This window comes from Morone saxatilis, unplaced genomic scaffold, assembly GCF_004916995.1.
Source record: "Morone saxatilis isolate NCDOM2014 unplaced genomic scaffold, NCSU_SB_2.0 Contig1, whole genome shotgun sequence".
Taxonomy (NCBI): domain Eukaryota; kingdom Metazoa; phylum Chordata; class Actinopteri; family Moronidae; genus Morone; species Morone saxatilis.
In genome coordinates, this window is record NW_023339651.1 from 15,194,256 (window position 1) to 15,213,506 (window position 19,251).

Sequence of the window (19,251 nt, forward strand, 5' to 3'; positions counted from 1 at the left end):
AACATATAGTCATAAATTGACTGTCCTGCTCTGATTGCCTGTGTACATACCTTAGCTTTAAGCTCATCGTTTGAAGTGTGGGTTCATTTGAACTCAACAAAGCGAAAGAACAACAACAGGGCCCGTTTCTGGGCGATGGAGTACTTTTTCCTTAGAATTCTCCTCCTCATATAATACCTTTAGAAGGTCATATTGCATAAGGAACCGGACCTGTAAAGGGCCCGCAGCAGCTGGAACAGCAACTCAATTTCTGAGTAGTTACACCTATGAAGAGACAGGGGGTCAATAATTCACACACACACAGAGAGAGGAGAGGAGAGAGAGAGGAGAGAGGAGAGAGAGGAGAGAGAGAAGAGAGAGAGAGAGAGAAGAGAGAGAGAGAGAGAGAGAGAGAGAGAGAAGAGAGAGAGGAGAGAGAGAGAAGGAGAGAGAAGAGAGAGAGAGATGATCGTATGTCAACACAACAGTGATATTGTACAACAGAACTTTCAAATAAGCTTAGATACCAATGTGTATTTAGCCAGTTTAACACTTAAAAAAAGTCTGTTTATCAAAAGGTCAACTGAACACACACACTAACATTACTGGCTGGAGTGGTTGGGGTTAATTGCAGGGTCTACAATAAGCATCTGCTAAGTGCCTAGTGCACCAAGTGTTTTAGCACTTTCTCTGTGCTCAATAGAGAGGTAGGGTGAGAAGGTCATTCATGATTGGAATGCCATTAAGTTAGTTAAAGTTAGGGACTGCACCAACTTTAAACATTTGCATTATATGCTTGTAGTCCTTACACAAACAATCTTACACACTGTTGTCGAGTAATTTCGGTCTCAAATGTCAAACTGTCCAACATTTAGGCAAACATATCCCCATTACAATTTGAGTGTACATACTTGCAGTAACTAAGAAGGCAGTAAGCCAGCAGCTTGGGCTCCTTCCAGTTGGTGGCAGCCATGTTGTCTTTGCGATGTCTCTCTTGGAAGGCCTCACTGACCCAGACTCGCCTCAGCTGGCTGACCAGGGAGTGCTGCCCTGCCAGCCAACCCTCATCATTCTTCACTATGATGCTGATAATCTGGACAGAGAAAGAAAAAAAAGGTTTGAGGCAATATAATGAAATTACACACATCGCACCTGACAAGATGCAGTTGTGTATACAGGATGTAAATACTGACGGAACACTAATGAAAACATGTATACCTTGATAGCCTGAAACTGTAGGTCCAGTCTGGCTGTGGTGGTGGAGGGAGATCCAGGTCGAACAGTCGCTGCAGTGCCAGCGGGAACCAGTAGAGGGACGAAGCGGTTGGGATTAGAGGCCAGCACGTCTCTTAGTGGCTTGGCATCTTTGTGTTTCAGAAAACTCTGCATATAAACACATAAACATACTGTAACTATACACACAAAATTACATATAGTGAGACTAGAGAGAAGAATGTGTACTGCACTAGGTCAACAACAAATTTAAAGAAACATTTCATTTAAAGAAACAATTTTTACTGGGATATATCCATCCATTTATATATGGGGTTAACAGGACCAGCGAGCCTCAAAACACCCAATATATCCCTAATTTTAGCCAATTACTGAGGTAACAAAATGCTGTTTTAATAGCAAATGTATCAATGAAAAGACTGAGGGGACTGCTACTTAAAACTGCCAGTGTCTGACCATGAACATGCGGCTCCACTGGGGGTCGTTCAGCGTAGCCTCCATCATGAACAGCTCCACTGTCTGAGATGGGTGACGCGTCAGGAACTTGATCAAAGGCTCCCTGAATGGACTGCCGGCCTGGCACAGGATGGATGAATGAGACAGAAGACAAATAGCAAAGAAAAAAAAGAAGAATCCAGATTTAGATTCTATCACTTCACTATCACTCTGAATATGTGTGCTTAACAGCAGTAATGTACCATTAAGACTATACATCAGCTATAGATCAAAATGGATTAGGAAGCAGACAATATCATGAGATTATTAGAGTTTTTAAGTATTTATCATAAAATTATCATGCATTCTTACTCTTACTATGAAGCTTATTAAGTAACGTCAATTTAACCTTTTTCAAGCTGTAACATCCTTTAACAACAGCCATTTTCCACATATCTTTTCTCGCTTCAATCATGGTGTGGTGTATTTTTACGCTACTTCTAAAATACGATAGGATGGACGTGCAGGGACTGTCCTAGGAGTGGAGTTGGTGTCCTACCTCTATGAGCATAGCCCTCTCTGTCTTCATGACCACCTCCAGTAGAGGTTTGACCAGAGTCTGAGGTGCGGCTGGGATCAGGTGGAAAAGGTTAATGATGGCAGAACAGATCTTCATTTCCTAGAGAAAGAGTCAGAGAAAAAGAGCGGAGGAGAGAAGGGAGTGAATTAAATTCTTGAAAAGATGACGGAACTAGACACGGAAATAATTTCTGACAGACAGTCTTGATGGACAGCCACTGTGGAAAGACGAGGATGAATCTTAGTAAAACAACTGCATATGCAATTTGTGCTCATTAGAAAGCCAACTTTCCACAGTTGGTATGGAGCACCACTCGGAGTCTTGGATTACATTTGCATAGGGCACAAACAATTAAAGAACACTTTCATGATCATTTTAATAAACCCTGTAGTATCCATATCTTAGAGGTAGAAGAAAAAGGGGGATAACATTTCTACAACAGTCAAAATGTGAGGTTAGAACGAGGCTGAGATGACTTTAACATTTCTGAAGACGACCACAGACACACGGACACAGAAATACAGGGCAACTCCACCAGCACCACTACCACAACATTGGTTCAATTCACCAGCACAACATTGGTTTAACGAAGTTTAAAATCACTGACAGAGTCACCAACAGAGGGCGCAACACCAGGTCACATCTCACCTCAACGCCCTCCAACGCAGGCTGTACCGGAACGGGAGACAATGATCAGAGTCAGCAGAGCAGTATGTGTGCATTTTTGTGTGGCTGTGTGTTGTCTGTCTTTGTTCCATATGGTAGGTGAGCAGATAAGACAGGGTGATAATGAAATGAATGCAGAGACAGCGGCAACCTTTACAAGTGACCTCTGGAACAACTTTTCTCAGCAGTGGGTGAATAAGGGGGCAGGGGCCATACTGGAATGCTAGTCGAGCAACACAGGATCCGTGGCATTTGGAGAAAAAACATTCTTCTGACAGATATCAGGCCATGAATACAGAAACTGACATTTTGATTTTGTTGAACCCTTTCAGTCAAATTTAAATTGTTTTTCTCTTTCTTTTAAACAAGCTTTTTACTCCTCCTCACAGCTTGTTAGTCCACTCCATATTCTTCCCTGTCTGTCAAAACTCTCTTACATGCCTACATGTCCTAAGACCATCCGCCTCGGCCCGGCTCCATCCCTCTTTCTCCAGTTTTTGTCTTTATCAGGCTAAGCTAATTGACCCCTTGACCCTGGCTTTATTGTCACTGCCAGCCTCGCTGTCAACACGCACAAAGACCACAAGTTGGAGGGAGGGAAAGACAAAGGGCCAATTTGCATCTAATTAAGCACACCATTTTGATATGCGGCAGGATGAACTCACATAAAAGGAAGGGAGGGAAAAATGGACATTATTTCTATGAGGGAGAGGCAGCTGTTTTTTCCCTTCCCTCTCTCTCACCTTTTCTCTGCCTTTACAAGGTTATCTGTCGGGGAGATAATGAGGAGACGCAGCGCTGGGCCCACCACCGCCTGCCTGGCGCCTAATTAATCATTGATTGTAATATGGCCACTCACAACTCATCTGGGAGGAGTCCACACTGAGGAGGTGTTGACTACATGGGACTATGGCTTTGTGTGTGTGTAAGGGGCAATTTCTCTGTCCCTTCAGTGAATGCGGTTTGGTTTAGACAGGACAAGTCAACTAAATGAAAAAAAGTGTGCCAGTAGACAGCTGTATTGGCGTGCTCCTTTAGGCTATAACTACTTCTGTATTGCATTCAAATGAGATTTCTACATATGTAAATGAAAGAAACAAGACAACCCTTCACTGCATTTGTATTCAGTTTCAGTGCTGTAAGGTATGTGCGGGGCTGTCTGTATGTCTGAACTGTGTATACTTACACTGCCATCACTGCGCTGGCCTCCCTTGTGTGTTATTACAACCACCTCCATCCACTTCCTCAGGTGTTGCTGAGAAAGAGAGAAACAACCGAAAATTTACTGAGGAGTTTTAAGTAATAACTACTAAATAACACATTTTTAAAATACTTCTGCTGCAAAGCTTTGTTTAAACATGAAACTATTATACAGTGGACAAATGTGCACACAGTATAGTAACCATTGTCGCACCATGACCTGACACTATATACAAACCACGTGAGCCCTGCAGGTTTTTTTACCCCAAAATGATTAACCTAAAAAGGACAGCAGCTGCAAACAAGAATCATATCTGCACATGGCATACCAGTTTAAATGCTTAATAGTATATGTTTTCAGAAACAATACCAATATATTGTGGCAATGCAAGTCTTGTAGGTTATGTTTTTATGATATTATTGCCAATAACAATTGTAAGTAATAATGTTACTATTTTTTATAATATCATAATTCTGTAGAAGAATCTAGTTAATAGTTTATTTATTCTCTTATAGTTATACTGCCACAGTTAAAAGGTTTGGTTGCCACGTTCTCCATGTTCATGCCAAGATAAACTGAATTTAGTGTGGTCAGGTGTTTTGAATAAAAGATGTTGTGAGATGAGGAAGAGGTCAGAGTTTGAAGTTTCTCACCATCATCTGATCACAGAACTTGTCATTGAAGGAGTTGGGGAAAAGACGAGTGACAGAGGTAAGGCGGTTCACCACGTTGAGCGTCAGGCTGCGGTAGTCACCCAGCATCATCAGTAGGGGGCGCATGTGAGTGTGGATTTGGTCCACCTCAATAGTTGCACCTTCCAGGAACTAAAATAAGGTACAGGAAAATATTATTTACCATTCCAAAAAGTTTAACATGACACTTAAAATGAATACTATAAAAGAAACAAGATAGTGTTGTTGAAATATCTAAGGTGTAGTCGGTCTAACACAGGCTTATTTTGCTCAATGGTGCCAAATCTACATTAAAAAAAAACTTATAGTAAAAAAAAAAAAAAACTTAGTATCATTCAGGTCTGTGAATTGAACTAAATCAATGTACTTTCCTTCCACAAATGTTTCTTTTTACTACATCTGATCTGGTCTTGTGTTGAACTGCTCACTACCCCTTGTGTCTCCATTAATAAACGAAGGCCACTCTAATGAGGGCATGATCAGCCGTAAACAAGCATACATGCCAACGCCAAACACTGGTGACGCACACCCAACACCCTCACACAGACGGGAGGGAATGATGCATGGCAGCCACATTCATTTTCCTCTCAGTGCTGAGAACAAACACTCCATCCTGTATCGATCGGGCCATGGCAACGCTCATTAGTGCTAGCAGGGCAGAGATGAAAGCATGGGGAGAGCAGAGAATGGCTAGGCAAAAAATAAATAAAAAAATCACAGGATAGTGAAAAGTAGTGATGGTGGTAAAGAAAGAAAATGAAGGACACATAAATTGAAGGAAAAAGAGACAAAGAGCTTGGGGTAGATGGATAGAGGCTAAGATTGTATGGATACTTTGATGAATAGAGGCAGGAATGGTTCAGGGAGAGTGTGATAAAGCAGAGGGAGGTCCATATGAAGATAAGTGGGTGGGGAAATGGCATGAGGAGAGGATTAACAAAAGACTTCTAAGATGGCAAATGACATGAGTGATACAGATAAAAGACTAACGAAGCAGGAAGGAACAGGACAATGGAAAACAAGATAATAAAATACTATACTTAGAAAATTAAACATAAAATAACATAGGAGCAAATAATACAAACAAGATAAATGAAGAGGAGAAAGTACAAGGGTGACACAGTAGGAGGCCATTTCAAAAAGGTGTAGAAAATGTAATTTTAGAAAGGATTTAAAAGGTGCTACCAAATTCACTAGTCTGATCTTTGGTAGACCGCTTCATATCTTAAGGGCACAGTCTTTAATCCAGATTTAGAAAGGTCACGTCTGTGGGTCTCTGGCTGTGTTTTTACTCAAAGGGAATTGCAGTTGAAGTGAGTGATATAACCCAGGTCTGAGCTTTCTAAGTAATCGATATAAACTCCGAATTAATTCCAAAACAAAAAGGAGCCAATGTATAAAAATGCCAAGACAGTAGTGAAATAAAGACAGTCTTGAGATTGTGGATTATAAAAATGTGTACATTTCAGAACACTGCGTCCCTGAAAATTTCCACAACACTGGGATTTTGGATGTAAACCATAAAAAAGGACAAACAGTACATTTTCCTCTCAGGCTTTGTGTATGATGACATCATGATATTGTATATGACAAGTCTAATAAGTGATTTTGGAAATATGAGAAATCAATACGTTCAAGACTAACTATTTCCTTTATGTCATCATGTTATGCGTTATTACCCAACTCTAAAACAACTGCAAAGCAGCAAAATGATGAGAGATGTTGCACTGACCTTCCTCATACACGCCTCGCCCGCTTCCTGCAGTTCATTGTTGGTGGAGTTGAGGGCTTTAAACAGGGCAGCAATGATCTTCTCTCTGGACTGTGGCAAGTAATTACAGGCTGCCAGGGCATCTAAACAGAAAAAAAAGAACACCAGTAACGATCAACACTTCCTTTGTGACGACAGACTAGAGGTGTCTAAATCATTAAAATAAAACATCCAAACATAATTCAAATTTTCACCAATGCTTTTTACGTTTTAGTAAGACAGTTATTAATTCAATTCACACAGCAGTAAAACAAAGATTAAGGGACAGAATATGCTCAACCATAATTATCAAAACAGTCTCTGCTAACATGACAGACCATTATATTATATTGAATTGTTTCCATCCAGAACAATGCAACCAACACAAAAAATGAGTAAGCATCAATTGCAAAATTCAAACAATACATCGGGACCAATATCAAGTTCAGCAGGTCCTACTCACTGAGAGCAGCGATGCGCAGGGGAACCAGGGAGGGGAGGCTCTTGTAACAGGGAAGCTTCATCAGAGCAGCATCCTCTGCCTCACACAGGTTCAACAGCTAGAGAGGGGGAAAAACACACATCAATAATCAGAGTGCTAAAAGTGGTTAAGATATTTATGTCCACTGTAAAATGGCTAAGGTTGATGAGCACACACACTTCTCATTTTAATATTTTGTACAAAAAAAAAAGCATGATCTAAGCCTGAAATTCCTTTGCATAATATACTGCAACATTGTACCTATTGTGTCATTTATCTCTGAATATGCTAAATTAAGAAAAAAAAAATAGAAAAAGTACATTATGAATTAATTAATGCTAATGTTAATGACTTCTGCATCTTCCATACCTCTGTGTAGAAGACCTTGTGCTCCATGACATTGAGGTCCATTGTGAAGAGGCGTGGCTGCAGGGTGGTGCAGAAGGTGTTGCCCTCCATCAGGCCGATCTGGGCGTTGGCAGGCTGGTGGCGGAGCAGGTGTTTCTTTGGAGGAACCATATCTTGCAACACCTGAAGGGAAAGAAACCCAAAGAAAACAATCCATTAATGCAAATTAAAAGACATCTTGTGTTTCACTCTCAAGTTTAATTTCAAAATTAAAAAACTCTCAAGAGGTTTCAGTCCATAGTGACTTTGTGTTTAAGTTGAAAAGACAGGTGCATTTCACACAAATCACAAATGTGTCACGGAATTAAATCCTGATATACAGTTATAGAAAATTTTAAAGTCCTTGGTTTCACCTCTTTGTGTGGTTCCATGATGACGGTAACACTCTTGCCGGTGACGTGAGCTAGCACCTGCAGGGAGTGCATGGCCTGCTTTCTGACGGTTGAGTTGGGGGAGGTGACCTCACGGACCAGGTCATGCGTGACCGTGTGGAAAGACTTGTCCTGGGCAGCCAGCAGCTCCTCAGTCTTTTCTTCATCTTTTAGTGGAGTTGCACAGCGCACAAGCAACTGCTCCAGGGTGGTCTTAGCCATGGCTACTGCTCCATTTGACACCTTATGAAAATCAATATAGTACTAAGTTCAATGGCACTACTGTGAGAGTTCAGCGGTAGAGGAAAGTTACACGTTGTTACACGGCACCTGCTGCAATCCTTTGTAAAACATCACGTGAAGACAACAAACAACAACAAACGGAAGCAAGTAAATCTTCTACTCCTTTTGAAATGATTTGCTAAATATGAGATTATTCAGTAATTTCCTCTCACCTCTCCTGTGAGGTCCATCATGACAAAGAGCAGGGCCTTGAGAAAGGTGAGCTGGTTCTGTAGCACCCAGATCAGAGGGAGCCTCTCCATTAAGAACTTGATGGACACCACACCGCCAAGCTTGGCATACCAGGCCTGCTCATAGCAGCAGGCACACAGACGCTCCACAATGTAGGAGAACAAGGGCAGCTGGCATGCCTGAAGATGAAGAGTCCAGGATGATTAACCAATTCCCATTTAAAAACTATACACATGTTAAAACATAAATCAAACAGTAGTGATAATAGTAAAATGACAAAAGCCTCTGAATTTGATTAAAGGTGTATCAGATGTCCTTTTCAAACTCCAATATGTAAATGCTAGGCAACAATTTGTCATAATAGTTATTTTCAGAAGGTTGATCTTACATTGAAATAATTTCCCCCAAGTTAAGTAAATGGCCAGCACAGTTTACCACAGCTACAAAACAACTGGCACAATGAACGTAAAAAGTGAAACCCTCCAACAATCTCCTCCCAGTGATTTACCCTCTCCTTGGAGCCAAGGATGATGCTCGCCACATCGAAGATGACGGCAAGGGCCACTTCTCCAATCTTACACAGCTCCTTCTCCTCGTAGGCCATGCAGATAGCTATGGCATCAATCAGAACGAGTGGATCCATGCCCTTTGAGCCATTCTCCTCACTGTGGAACATGGCTGTGCTTGGCTGGCTGCCCAGCTGGTAGGATGGCAGCAGAAACGGACCTGGGTTCAAGAAAGAGAGTTTAATGAGAAATATGGGAATATTAATACAGATGAAACCATGATACAACTGCACCTATAAGTTATAGTTTAATATAAATATTATATTTCTATTCTATGTTTATGTCGTGTCAAATATAACATGAAAAGGCCAGAACTTAAAAAAACAAAAAAACAAACAGAGAAAGGACAAAAGTGGAAAGTGATTGATTTTCCTGAGCAGCTGGGAATAAATGCCAATGCCAGGGCAAAACAAAAAGCTAATATTAGATGGAGAGAGTAAGAAGAGCACCAGTCCCTCACCACACTGCTGAGCCACAGCGACCATGGTATAATGGCGAATTAGGCTGGCTACGAAGGGCAGCGCGCTGGGCCTCAGGTCCTTTATCACAGCAGACATGAATGCCCCAGTCAGGGCCTGTTCAAAAGTTCTGCGGGCAGGTGTGTCTTGTGCTTTGTAGCGGTGAGAGATGATGACGTTGGGGATCCACTTCTCAGTGAAGCTAATGGGGGAGGAATAGCACACAATGAAGGATTACATATTAACAAGGACAACATAATAACATATGACACTAAAACTTTCTTTAAGCTCAAAAATCATAATAGTATATGGTCAGTCCATTCGTCCCAAATTCTAAATAAGGATCCATTGCCATCCATTGAAAGTCCATTGCTTGTCTGCAGTCCTGTAACTCTCCTTGTCCTTAAATGTTCTCTCTCCTCTTAGCTCCGTCTGCCTTTATATTCCTGTCTCCCTTTGTCCCTCGTTGGTATTTTTGTTATTTACTGCAGCTGAAGGCAACTGGGCTGTGGTGTGATTGAGCAGCTGTTTGCTCCATGCTTGAGCTTGTGTTTTATAATGCCACACGCCAGGGGCAGACCTGATGGATCGCTTCATTTCATTATTGCCATTTAAAAGACTACTCTTTGGAGGAGGGAGAGGGAAGTGGGAGGGGGGAGCAAGGAACCTGGCGGGTGGAGAAAGTAGAAGGGTGGCATTGACAGAATGTCAGATCAATTGCCCTTCACTCATTCGGGGGCCTGCAACTCCAACGCTTCTCCATTCTCCTTAGTTGCATGTCACAATTTGCTCTATGTATATTTTTTCTTTTATAACTGAAAGACTAGTACTATACTGAGGCAAGAGAGATGGTGTGAAGAAGATGAAGGGAGGCAGTGAGAGAAAAAAGGAGACATAATCTTTCAAGAGCAAATCGAGACATCGGACAAGTGGAGGCGGCAGGTGCAGGCCCCTGATCAGAACTGACACACTTCATTATCCACACAGAAATGTGCACACAGACGTATTCATGTGCATGTGTGTATTAGTGCGTGATGACAGGAGAGTGTAAGGGGCATGGTTTAGCGTAAATAGACAGAGGAAAGACAATTAGCCCCTGCCCGGGGATCAATGATGGTAATGTGACTAACCCACCCGACAATGAACCCCCCCTTCCCGTTTGTCTGTTCATGTATGTGTCTCTGCCTTGCAATGAAGCCTGCCAGAGGGTGGTGGTGGGCGAGCCTGCGAGTGTGTAATTAGCATGTCCCGCTCTTGACACAGAATTGATGAGGCAGCGTGTGGTGGGGAGATTGGGGAAGATATGACGTGAGAGACCGAAAACCGGGCACGTCAGCAGGAGGCAGGGCAGGGGTGGAGGTAATGGCGAGGTGGAACGGCATACACATAGCTGATGTGGAATGGTGGGTTAAGTAGTGGGCAGGGGTAGAGGTCAAGGTCAAGTTGAGTCAGGTAAAGGTTAAAGGTTAAAGAGGTAGATGATTGATGGGACAGCTAGCTGTGCATGGATCCATCGCCAAACGCATTTTGTCACCTCAGTGATACAGTATAGAACATATACTGAATATGTCATGTCTGTAAAGTAATCAATCAAAAATCAGATCATGGTAGCTTCATTTTTCCTAGTTAAAATGTATACATCTTTAATTTAGTATTCAATACAGCATTGTAACCGAACAATCACTTAAATGTAAATATATGACAATTACCAGAATATCTAAGCATATGCTACAGTCAAAATGAAACCAAGAACGTTTTCTTACTTGGGATGAGACAGAAGTTGGTAAAGAGCGTGCTTGTTATCATCCAGACTGGTCATGGCTACCAGGAAACACTTAATGACCTCCCATGCCTGTCGTCTGTAGTAGGGCTCTGTGTTGGCACTCTTCAGACAGTCTAGAGCTGTCTCTATCGCCTTGGAAGGATTAAACCAGACAAATCATACATCAAAATCTTCTCCATTTTATATTCTGAAATAACATGTTGCAAAATGCCAATATTCCTAAAATATTAATATGGGAATTGAATTGAAATTGATCTAAGTAAATGTGATTCATTTGCAGGAAGTAACACAGGGTGCCATCTGGCCAAGCAAAGGTCATTATGATTTCTACATTATGGGCTGACAACCAACAGCAGCCAGGCACTTAAAAGGGAGAAAATGAACTAATTAATGCCACTCAGAACAGAGGGGAGAAGATGAAAAGGATGTAAGAATAGAGGGAGGATGAGAAGAGAGATAAGGGCAGCAGAATTGAATTGTAGACCTATCAGAGTATTAGAATGTCAGAACTGAGACTGACAACTACGCAATTACTAATACTCATATGAAATTAAAGAGAAAGAGAAGTTGATTTTTTCACGCACATTTCGAAGAAAACACAGCTTTTCACGTAAGCCTTTTGAGAGAATTGACTTCCTAGAAAATATTTCTGAAGTGGTCAGTAAAAAAATAAGAATCCCTGAAAGGTAAAAGAAGCAGAAGAATTTCAAAGATTTGCAGGTCAAAACCAGTGATTGATGGATTGTGACTGTTCAAGTTTTTCAGATCAGTGTTATTTGATCTTGCCGTCTACCTCACAGCACTTTAAACTCTCTCAATGTGCCAACTAACTGTATAGCTGTACCATGAGCTATATCATAACCCTGCTAGAGATTCATGCCTTCAGCCTGTGCATGTGGCTATGCAGCATGTGTGAGTGTGTGTGTGCTGCTTGCACCCACGATGATGGCAAACACACAGACGGATAGCCAGAAAGAAGCAGCAGCCATTAGTGAGAGTAAATAATGCCGTCATGGTGGCCCACACTAGATTGATGATTACTGACTGGGGATGAGGAGGAGAAACAGGAGATGAATTTAATTACCTGGAGGACACACACATCTCCTCGCTCACTTTCTCTCTCTCACACACACAAACCCCTGACAAGGATATATTGCTCTCAGTGGGGCACAATAATGAGGAATATCAAGCTCTTTTACGTTTAATTCTCTTTCTAGAACTGAAATACAAAAGGTAAAAAGGGGAGAAAGGGGGTCTTCAGACTGAGTGAAATCATCCAAACACCTTTCTCTTCAGAGTTCCGCAAACAACCTAACAAAGTGGAGAGCATCATGCAAGAATTCACTATTAGCCACTATTAGCCCATACTACCCACCTTCTCCATGGGTAGCTGTATGGATGCCTTGCAGTCCGTGAATTCGGTTTTGATGCTTGGTCCCTGAACCTCAGTCACCACGTAATGCAGCCTCTGAGACTCCTTCAGCATCTTTCTGTTGCTGCCACCAAACTTTCCCAACACCCGGTAGGCTACATGAGAGATGCTCTCAGCTGGGTTACGGAGGGTACGCCACAAGGCCTGCAGGCAAGGAAGATATGGAGGGAAGTTATAAGCTTTGGTGTTGACTGTGAAGTCATGACAGTTTTGATAATCATTACAGCTATCCTACACTAAACATTGGCAAACTGCTGGCAAAGTCCCAGTAGGTAGCTACTGTATGTTGATGGCATTGCAGTCATAATATTATCAGAATCATATCTATCCATTATGCACTCTACTCAGTTCAGAAGTATTTGGTCTACCGATATGGCCATGTCCAACTGATATGAGCACCATAGAGGTAGCATGATATGACTAATGATGGATTAGAAATTGATATGAATCAGACTACTTATTTGGATCCAAAGGTCCCTCATATAGTCATGTTTAGTAAAATATGGGATTGGTCATGTGGGAATTTAGTTGGTGATTATTGGTGGAATTATTGGTCGCCCACCTGCATGAGCTCTGCCCTGACAGGCTGAATGTGGTCGTAGAGGAAGTCAGGCTGTAGGTTGTCCACACACAGCTCAAGGGTGCGAAGACCCTGGCTGACCAGAGTCTGAGAGCCATTGAGGGCAGACACCAGCGGATCCATTAGCATGGGTAAGTAGGGAAGCAGGGAGCTCAGACGCACTGGCACTGTCAAACACAACTCAACAAATAGATCCTTCATGTGCTGCTTGTGAAGGCCACTCTGCAGCATGTTCAGACCTAATCGATGGAAAGGGAAGATTGGAAATTAGGGTAGATAAGTATTTCAGAGGGGTACACTTTTTCACACTTGTCTTCGGTTCAGGATAACGGTGTGTGCGGCTTTACCTTGCAGCAGGTTAGGTAGAAGGGGTAGGAACTCCTGGTAGAGCAGGTCATGGCTGCCTCCACCAATGGAGCGGAAGAGAGCCCGGAGAAGCAGAAAGTAGTTGTAGGGTTCTTTAGCAGATTGGGCCAGCTCCATGGAGCTGTTCACTATCTTGTGGAGGTGTGGCTGAGGAAACAGGGACAGTCATTTCAGTAAAGAGTGACAAAGATAAAGAAAAAACTACCCTCACACAAAAAACATAAGACATCCACTTACCTTGAGCATTTGCTCATTCTCAGCAGCAAAAAGTGAGACTGAGCCAAAGACTAGTTTGAAGAGCTTGAGGTAAAGGTTTGAGAGTTCAACATTGGATCCCATTTCTGGTAGTCTCTCAAGAAGATACTCCACTAGGATGGTGGCAAATAGAGCAGACGTTGACAGGTTGGCCAGGAAAGAATTTGCCACAATCTGGGAAAAAGACAGAAAACAAAAGTGGAATTTTAGCGCAAGTGCCAAATTAAGACCGAAGTCATCACGGTCAGAAAAATACACAACTAATATCACATGTCTTGTTTATATGCGAGATGGCATGTACCTGCAATGCATAGTTCTTGGAGATTCTCTCCACCATGTACGGCACAGTTGTCTGAAAGATCTCCTTGAACGTGAGAGGGTTCATCATGGTGAAGACCCCGGCAAAGTGCTCCAGAACCTCTTTCTCCTCCTTCATGCGTACAGTCTGACAGTTGGCCACCCTGATGTATGTCTGCTGGTTATTGGCAACCTGTACCTGGTCAGGAGAAATATGATGTTGTACTGGGTTCCCGTTGGATTTAAATCATTATATGTGCCCTGTTGACACTGTTATTTGTTAGGGATTTTTGCATCTCTACAAACTTAATTTCACTGATGATATAGTCAATATCTGTGGCTGTACCTGGTAGATGTCCAAGGCCTGCATGGCGTATTTTACCAGCTTAATGTAGATTTGTGTCTCCTTTGGCTGAAGCTGCTTATTAGGAATAAACTGAGCCTCTGGAAAAGGTTTTTAAAAACACAGTTAGACATGTTCGTAAGTTCAAATTTCATCCAACAATCATTAATAGATGTGTGTTTATATGCGGGACACCCAGCTAGATGCTTTTAAATAAAGTGCCTAATGCCATCATGGTTGTTGAGCATAAATATGCGTCTTCTCACCTCCAGGGGCCTTGCAAGAGGTGATGCCCCAAGTAATCGTCTTAACTCCACACACCAGAGTCTTGACTAAGCTTCTGCAGTCCGACACCTGAAAAGTCTGCTTGTCTTCCTTCTCACCAGGTCGGTCAAAGGGCGTTGCAGGAGGTGGAGGCGCCGTGGCAACAGGCGTGGGAGGAGCAGGAAGTGGAATAGCAGGGGTGGTGGATGGAGTGGGTGTGGCTGGTACTCCAGGCAACGCTCCTGGGTCGACCACACCCATCTCTGACTGGGGCTTGCACTTCTTAAAGATGGAGACGAGCTGGTAGCGTGCGATGGTGTGAAATTTCAGCACAAACACCTGATTTATAGGAAAAAGAGGGAAAAATTAATTCAATATTTCTTCATCAATGTGTGATTTTAGTGTCTGTTCTATTGATCCAAGCTCTGTGCTGCCCACCTCCAGCATCCTCATCAGGATGTCCCGTCCATTGCCGTTCTCCTGCTCGGACTTTGAGCGGATGCAGTCTACCAGGTTGAGCAGCAGCTTGCAGGACATGGTCTGGATGTTGCTGGGAAGCGACTCGTCATCAATGTTCTTGGCAAACAGCTGTACAGCTAAGGATAAATCTGTCAGGGGCAAGTTCTGACGAACATGGTGCACCAGGTCTGCTAGCGTGCTGTAGGCCAAGGGTCTGGAAAGAAAGAGAAACATCTAACTATGACATCTGCAGCAGAATTATCATCACATTTCATGACTTATAGTAGTGATAACTGAAAGAGCCATGCTCCAGTGAAATGATTTGCTAAAAAGGCTGAAAAAGTACTAATCAGGAAGACAGATCTCAGGAAAAGCTTGACAGGTATGGAAAGTAGGTTATACAACAGGGTGGGAGAGAGATAGAGAAAGAAGGTGAGCTAATGAGTGACACTGATAGTCCTGCCATGTGTCAGCCAACTGCCTCTTGCCTATGCAGTACTAATGTGAAATGACAGCAATTTTGTTGATGAGGTGAGCTAGTTTGGCACGTGAAGAGGGTCAACAATGTTTTAAGATCGACCTAAGAGAGGGTGTGCGGGCAGCATGCCCTCTAGAGATGCGTTTGAACATGACAACTTGACAGCACGATCTGTGCTGCAGTGCTGGGAGTCAGCTTCCCTGTGAATTTCAGCAACACTAAGAAGTGCCTGATTAATATGCTAGGATACTTAACATGCACCTGGCTGAGCAATCAACCCAGAGAGAGAGTTCTGACACTGAGGAAATCAAATGATGGTGAACGCACACAATACTCACCTAAGAGTCTCGCGGGCGGTGTAACCAGAACCGATGAGGATGGCTTCATCAAAAAGTTTGTCCATACAAGGTATGAACTCTAAAAAAACAAATAGATACATTTTTGTGACATGATCCAAAGATTTTAAGTGTGCTCCAAAAAAGAAGATGACAAAGAATACACATGAATGGTGTTAAAAAATATATTTTTACTAGACAAGAGAATAAACGTACATAAAATAGAAATGTTTGTTTTTATCAAATAGAAATATAACTGTGTCCCTGTGTTGGCAGCAAGAGAATAACTGTCACTCAAACATCTAATTGTGGTTAGATATCTTCCTCAGTTTTCTGCAACTCCACAATGTCAAATGAGACGAATCATTGGAAATGGTTTGAGCTACAGAAGCAGAAGTAACTCACAGTATAATGCAGAAAATCATCCAAAATGGTGACTCAAGATTTCACTGATGGGTGGCTGAGCTTTTATTCTTTTTCATTCAGTCGCACTTTTTACCGCTCAGTCACCAAATCAAAATAAGGTTCTATAGCCACAGTTTAATGGCTAATAAAAATGTTATTTCAGAGGCGTGAAATGTGAAAAATTAAGTATGACTTGGCAAGTATCTATCTTATGTTTTAACCATAAGAACACATTTAACTACAATTAGCCTTAAAGTTTTTTCATCTTTTGATGAGGAGAAAAAAAAATATGACCCAGTATAAAAATGTCACCTTGTGACTTTCCTTTTTCACGTTATTTCATATGCATTTGCGCGTGTGTGTGTGTGTGTGTACATACGGCTACGTAGGTCAGTTGTGAGGATATGCTTGGCTGCGATGAGCAGTTCCTTGCGGAGGTGAGCAGTCTCAGAGGGGCAGTTGGACAGCAGCTGCAGCATGCCCTTTACCATCTGCTGAGAGTATTTTCCTACCAGGTCCTGACGTGAGACACACACATTCAACATACGATTAAAGGCACAATTCATTTCTAAAATACATGTTGTTACAAGCTATGTTCCACAAAAATATTTAATATAGACTTGTAGTTAATACCAACACAAGCCAAATGTTTGGGCCAGTATTCAACATATTTTTAATTTAATATATCTTAATTTAATTTGGACAGGCAAGGAGTCTGTAACGGTGGAAATTGTAAACTAAATCCCCTACTAATAGAATTCTTCTAGGTGGGTTAGAAGTTCTTTTTATGGTATTATCAGTCGTCTTTGATGCATGTGGGTTTTTATTGTCTTACACTGTTCCTGATAATGTCTGCACATAGTCAGTATAGCAGGAGATAGCTTCAGAAGAAGCTATTTGTGTCATTCATTCATGTTCAGTGTGCAAAAGTAAAGTAAATAGTGAGGCTTAATTTAATTTTTCAAAGTGTCTGTTTTATCTTTCCCAGTTTCTGTGTCTTCATATCAGTGAGCACATTGTGTTATGTCTGCCTCCTGCCAATCACCTGACACCTGCAAGAAGAAATTATATCCGGGAAACAATCCTTCAAAACATGTTTGCTTGATTTAATACAGCAACATCTTTATATTCTAGGGATTTGTTCTAGTAGTTAATGTCAAGCCAATCAAGCCAAAAGATTCATTTTAAAAACAACAAAAAAATTAGAAGTATATATTACAAATTGCCAAATATTGTCAAGGAAAAACCATACCATGATGCAAGTGACAGGGCTTCAACTATATATGACAACTACTTTCCTTTAAGGCAGAATGACAATAGGTTTAATGAGTCATTGACAGTGGAAACTGATGCAACATGCAGCCATCAAACAGGTGTACCTGGTAAATTCGAATGATGTAGGCTAGAAATGACAGAGTCTTGATCTGCGCAGCAATGAAGTCTGCATACAACTCCTTGTTGTAAAGCTTGTGTTGCCTGCAAAGGAAAGAGGAAAGAGATTTATATAAAAAATCTATGAAATCCCATCAAAGACGTGATGATAACATAATGATGTTGAATACCTACAGTAGGTGGCAATTATGGAGGTTGAAATTGTGGGTCTACATGTGGGACTCATTTCTACATGGGTGACTTGTTTCCTTGCGTCACAGCTGTTACTGCACATCAGGAACAAACTTTGTCTATACCTGCCAGAGACTGCTGAGGTATTTTTTCTAAATTAACTCTGCTCCATTTCCGTCCTGTTTGGAATGCTTAACGCAACCCTCTTCCCACCCTGAGAGGTTACAACTCCTGCTAAGCCAATTTCTACAATTTTAACTTCCCCAAATGGATTTTAACTCCGGCTTTGGCAGGCAAAGTGCCGAGCAACACCATCAACAAACTTAGTGCAAGAGAGGAAAAGGGGAAGAAAAAAAATCAATTCTCTTGAGCGTGCCCGAACCCTGTTCGAAGGCTATAAAGTGAAAACGAAGTGTGTTAAAAGCACATTCAAACTCTTATCTAGGCACACTTCCACAGCCCACATACATGAACTTCCAAGGACACACACATACAAAGATGCATCTTACCTGGCCTGCGGAGACACCTGGAGCATGATGGTGTTCATGATGAGGGGTACAAACTCTGACACCACATTGTGAATGTTCAGCTTATATAGCTGAGGGCACAGAACAAAGATACAAGTTCAGTTAATGAGAAACTAACCACATTTGATTTATTTTCATTCCAAAACTCCATGCTTTATGTATTTTAAGGGAAAATATGCTGAAACTTCCATAACTCCAATTATATAGAAATGCAGATGAGTTAATTCAGTTAGCAGTGTAAAAATATTTAAAATAAATGGCAACTTAAATCCCTTCATAGGGAAGCATATTTTACCCTAAACTTTGTAATTGACTGTCATTTTTATGTTTTTCCTTTGCATTTGAATCCAATTTTTTAGGCAAAAAGCAGATAACACATTTTGCAATAGCTAATTCCCCTCATTCATTTGACCTGTTGAAGGAATTATTAATTAACCAAAGGTTACTGTGAGGGATATATTTAAAGAAGTTCAGGAGAATGTCACTGACCTGATACATCAGCACCACTATGATAGGCAGCTCTGCAAGCACCTTAAGAGACAAGGATCCTCGTGGGATGATGGTGTGCTAGAGGCAAAAACAAAATGAGAAACATAATGAGGATGAATGGAATGACTGGATGATTTAAATGTCCGACACTTGCCACACCTATTTTTAGCTAAAAACACATCAAATAAAAGGATTCTGACAGACCACTTCCTCAGTAAACAAAAGGCAAACAAAGTCATGTTTAAAGAAATGGTTGCTGGATTGAATCCTTGGCAATTATTGTACATTTACCATTACAAAATATGACACTTTTTTTTGTAGTTATATATTCTTAGCAAAATAAAGGACAAAATTTATTTTAAAAAGGACCAGTGTGTAGGA

At 41.5% G+C, this 19,251-nt stretch overlaps 1 protein-coding gene across 1 annotated transcript in view; it reads right to left on the minus strand.

Annotated features, from left to right (window-relative positions):
- Positions 1-19,251, minus strand: part of trrap (transformation/transcription domain-associated protein) — a 78,219-nt gene that overhangs the window by 54,965 nt on the left and 4,003 nt on the right. The window contains 28 exon segments of the mRNA XM_035669969.1: positions 51-264; positions 891-1,072; positions 1,198-1,362; positions 1,669-1,788; positions 2,207-2,326; positions 4,080-4,148; positions 4,748-4,918; positions 6,519-6,640; positions 7,000-7,096; positions 7,387-7,548; positions 7,779-8,039; positions 8,252-8,449; positions 8,779-8,996; positions 9,297-9,496; positions 11,058-11,209; positions 12,453-12,653; positions 13,072-13,328; positions 13,437-13,602; positions 13,693-13,884; positions 14,012-14,206; positions 14,354-14,451; positions 14,617-14,953; positions 15,053-15,287; positions 15,890-15,968; positions 16,671-16,809; positions 17,671-17,767; positions 18,364-18,452; positions 18,871-18,948. Coding sequence (XP_035525862.1) covers positions 51-264; positions 891-1,072; positions 1,198-1,362; positions 1,669-1,788; positions 2,207-2,326; positions 4,080-4,148; positions 4,748-4,918; positions 6,519-6,640; positions 7,000-7,096; positions 7,387-7,548; positions 7,779-8,039; positions 8,252-8,449; positions 8,779-8,996; positions 9,297-9,496; positions 11,058-11,209; positions 12,453-12,653; positions 13,072-13,328; positions 13,437-13,602; positions 13,693-13,884; positions 14,012-14,206; positions 14,354-14,451; positions 14,617-14,953; positions 15,053-15,287; positions 15,890-15,968; positions 16,671-16,809; positions 17,671-17,767; positions 18,364-18,452; positions 18,871-18,948 — 4,614 coding nt within the window.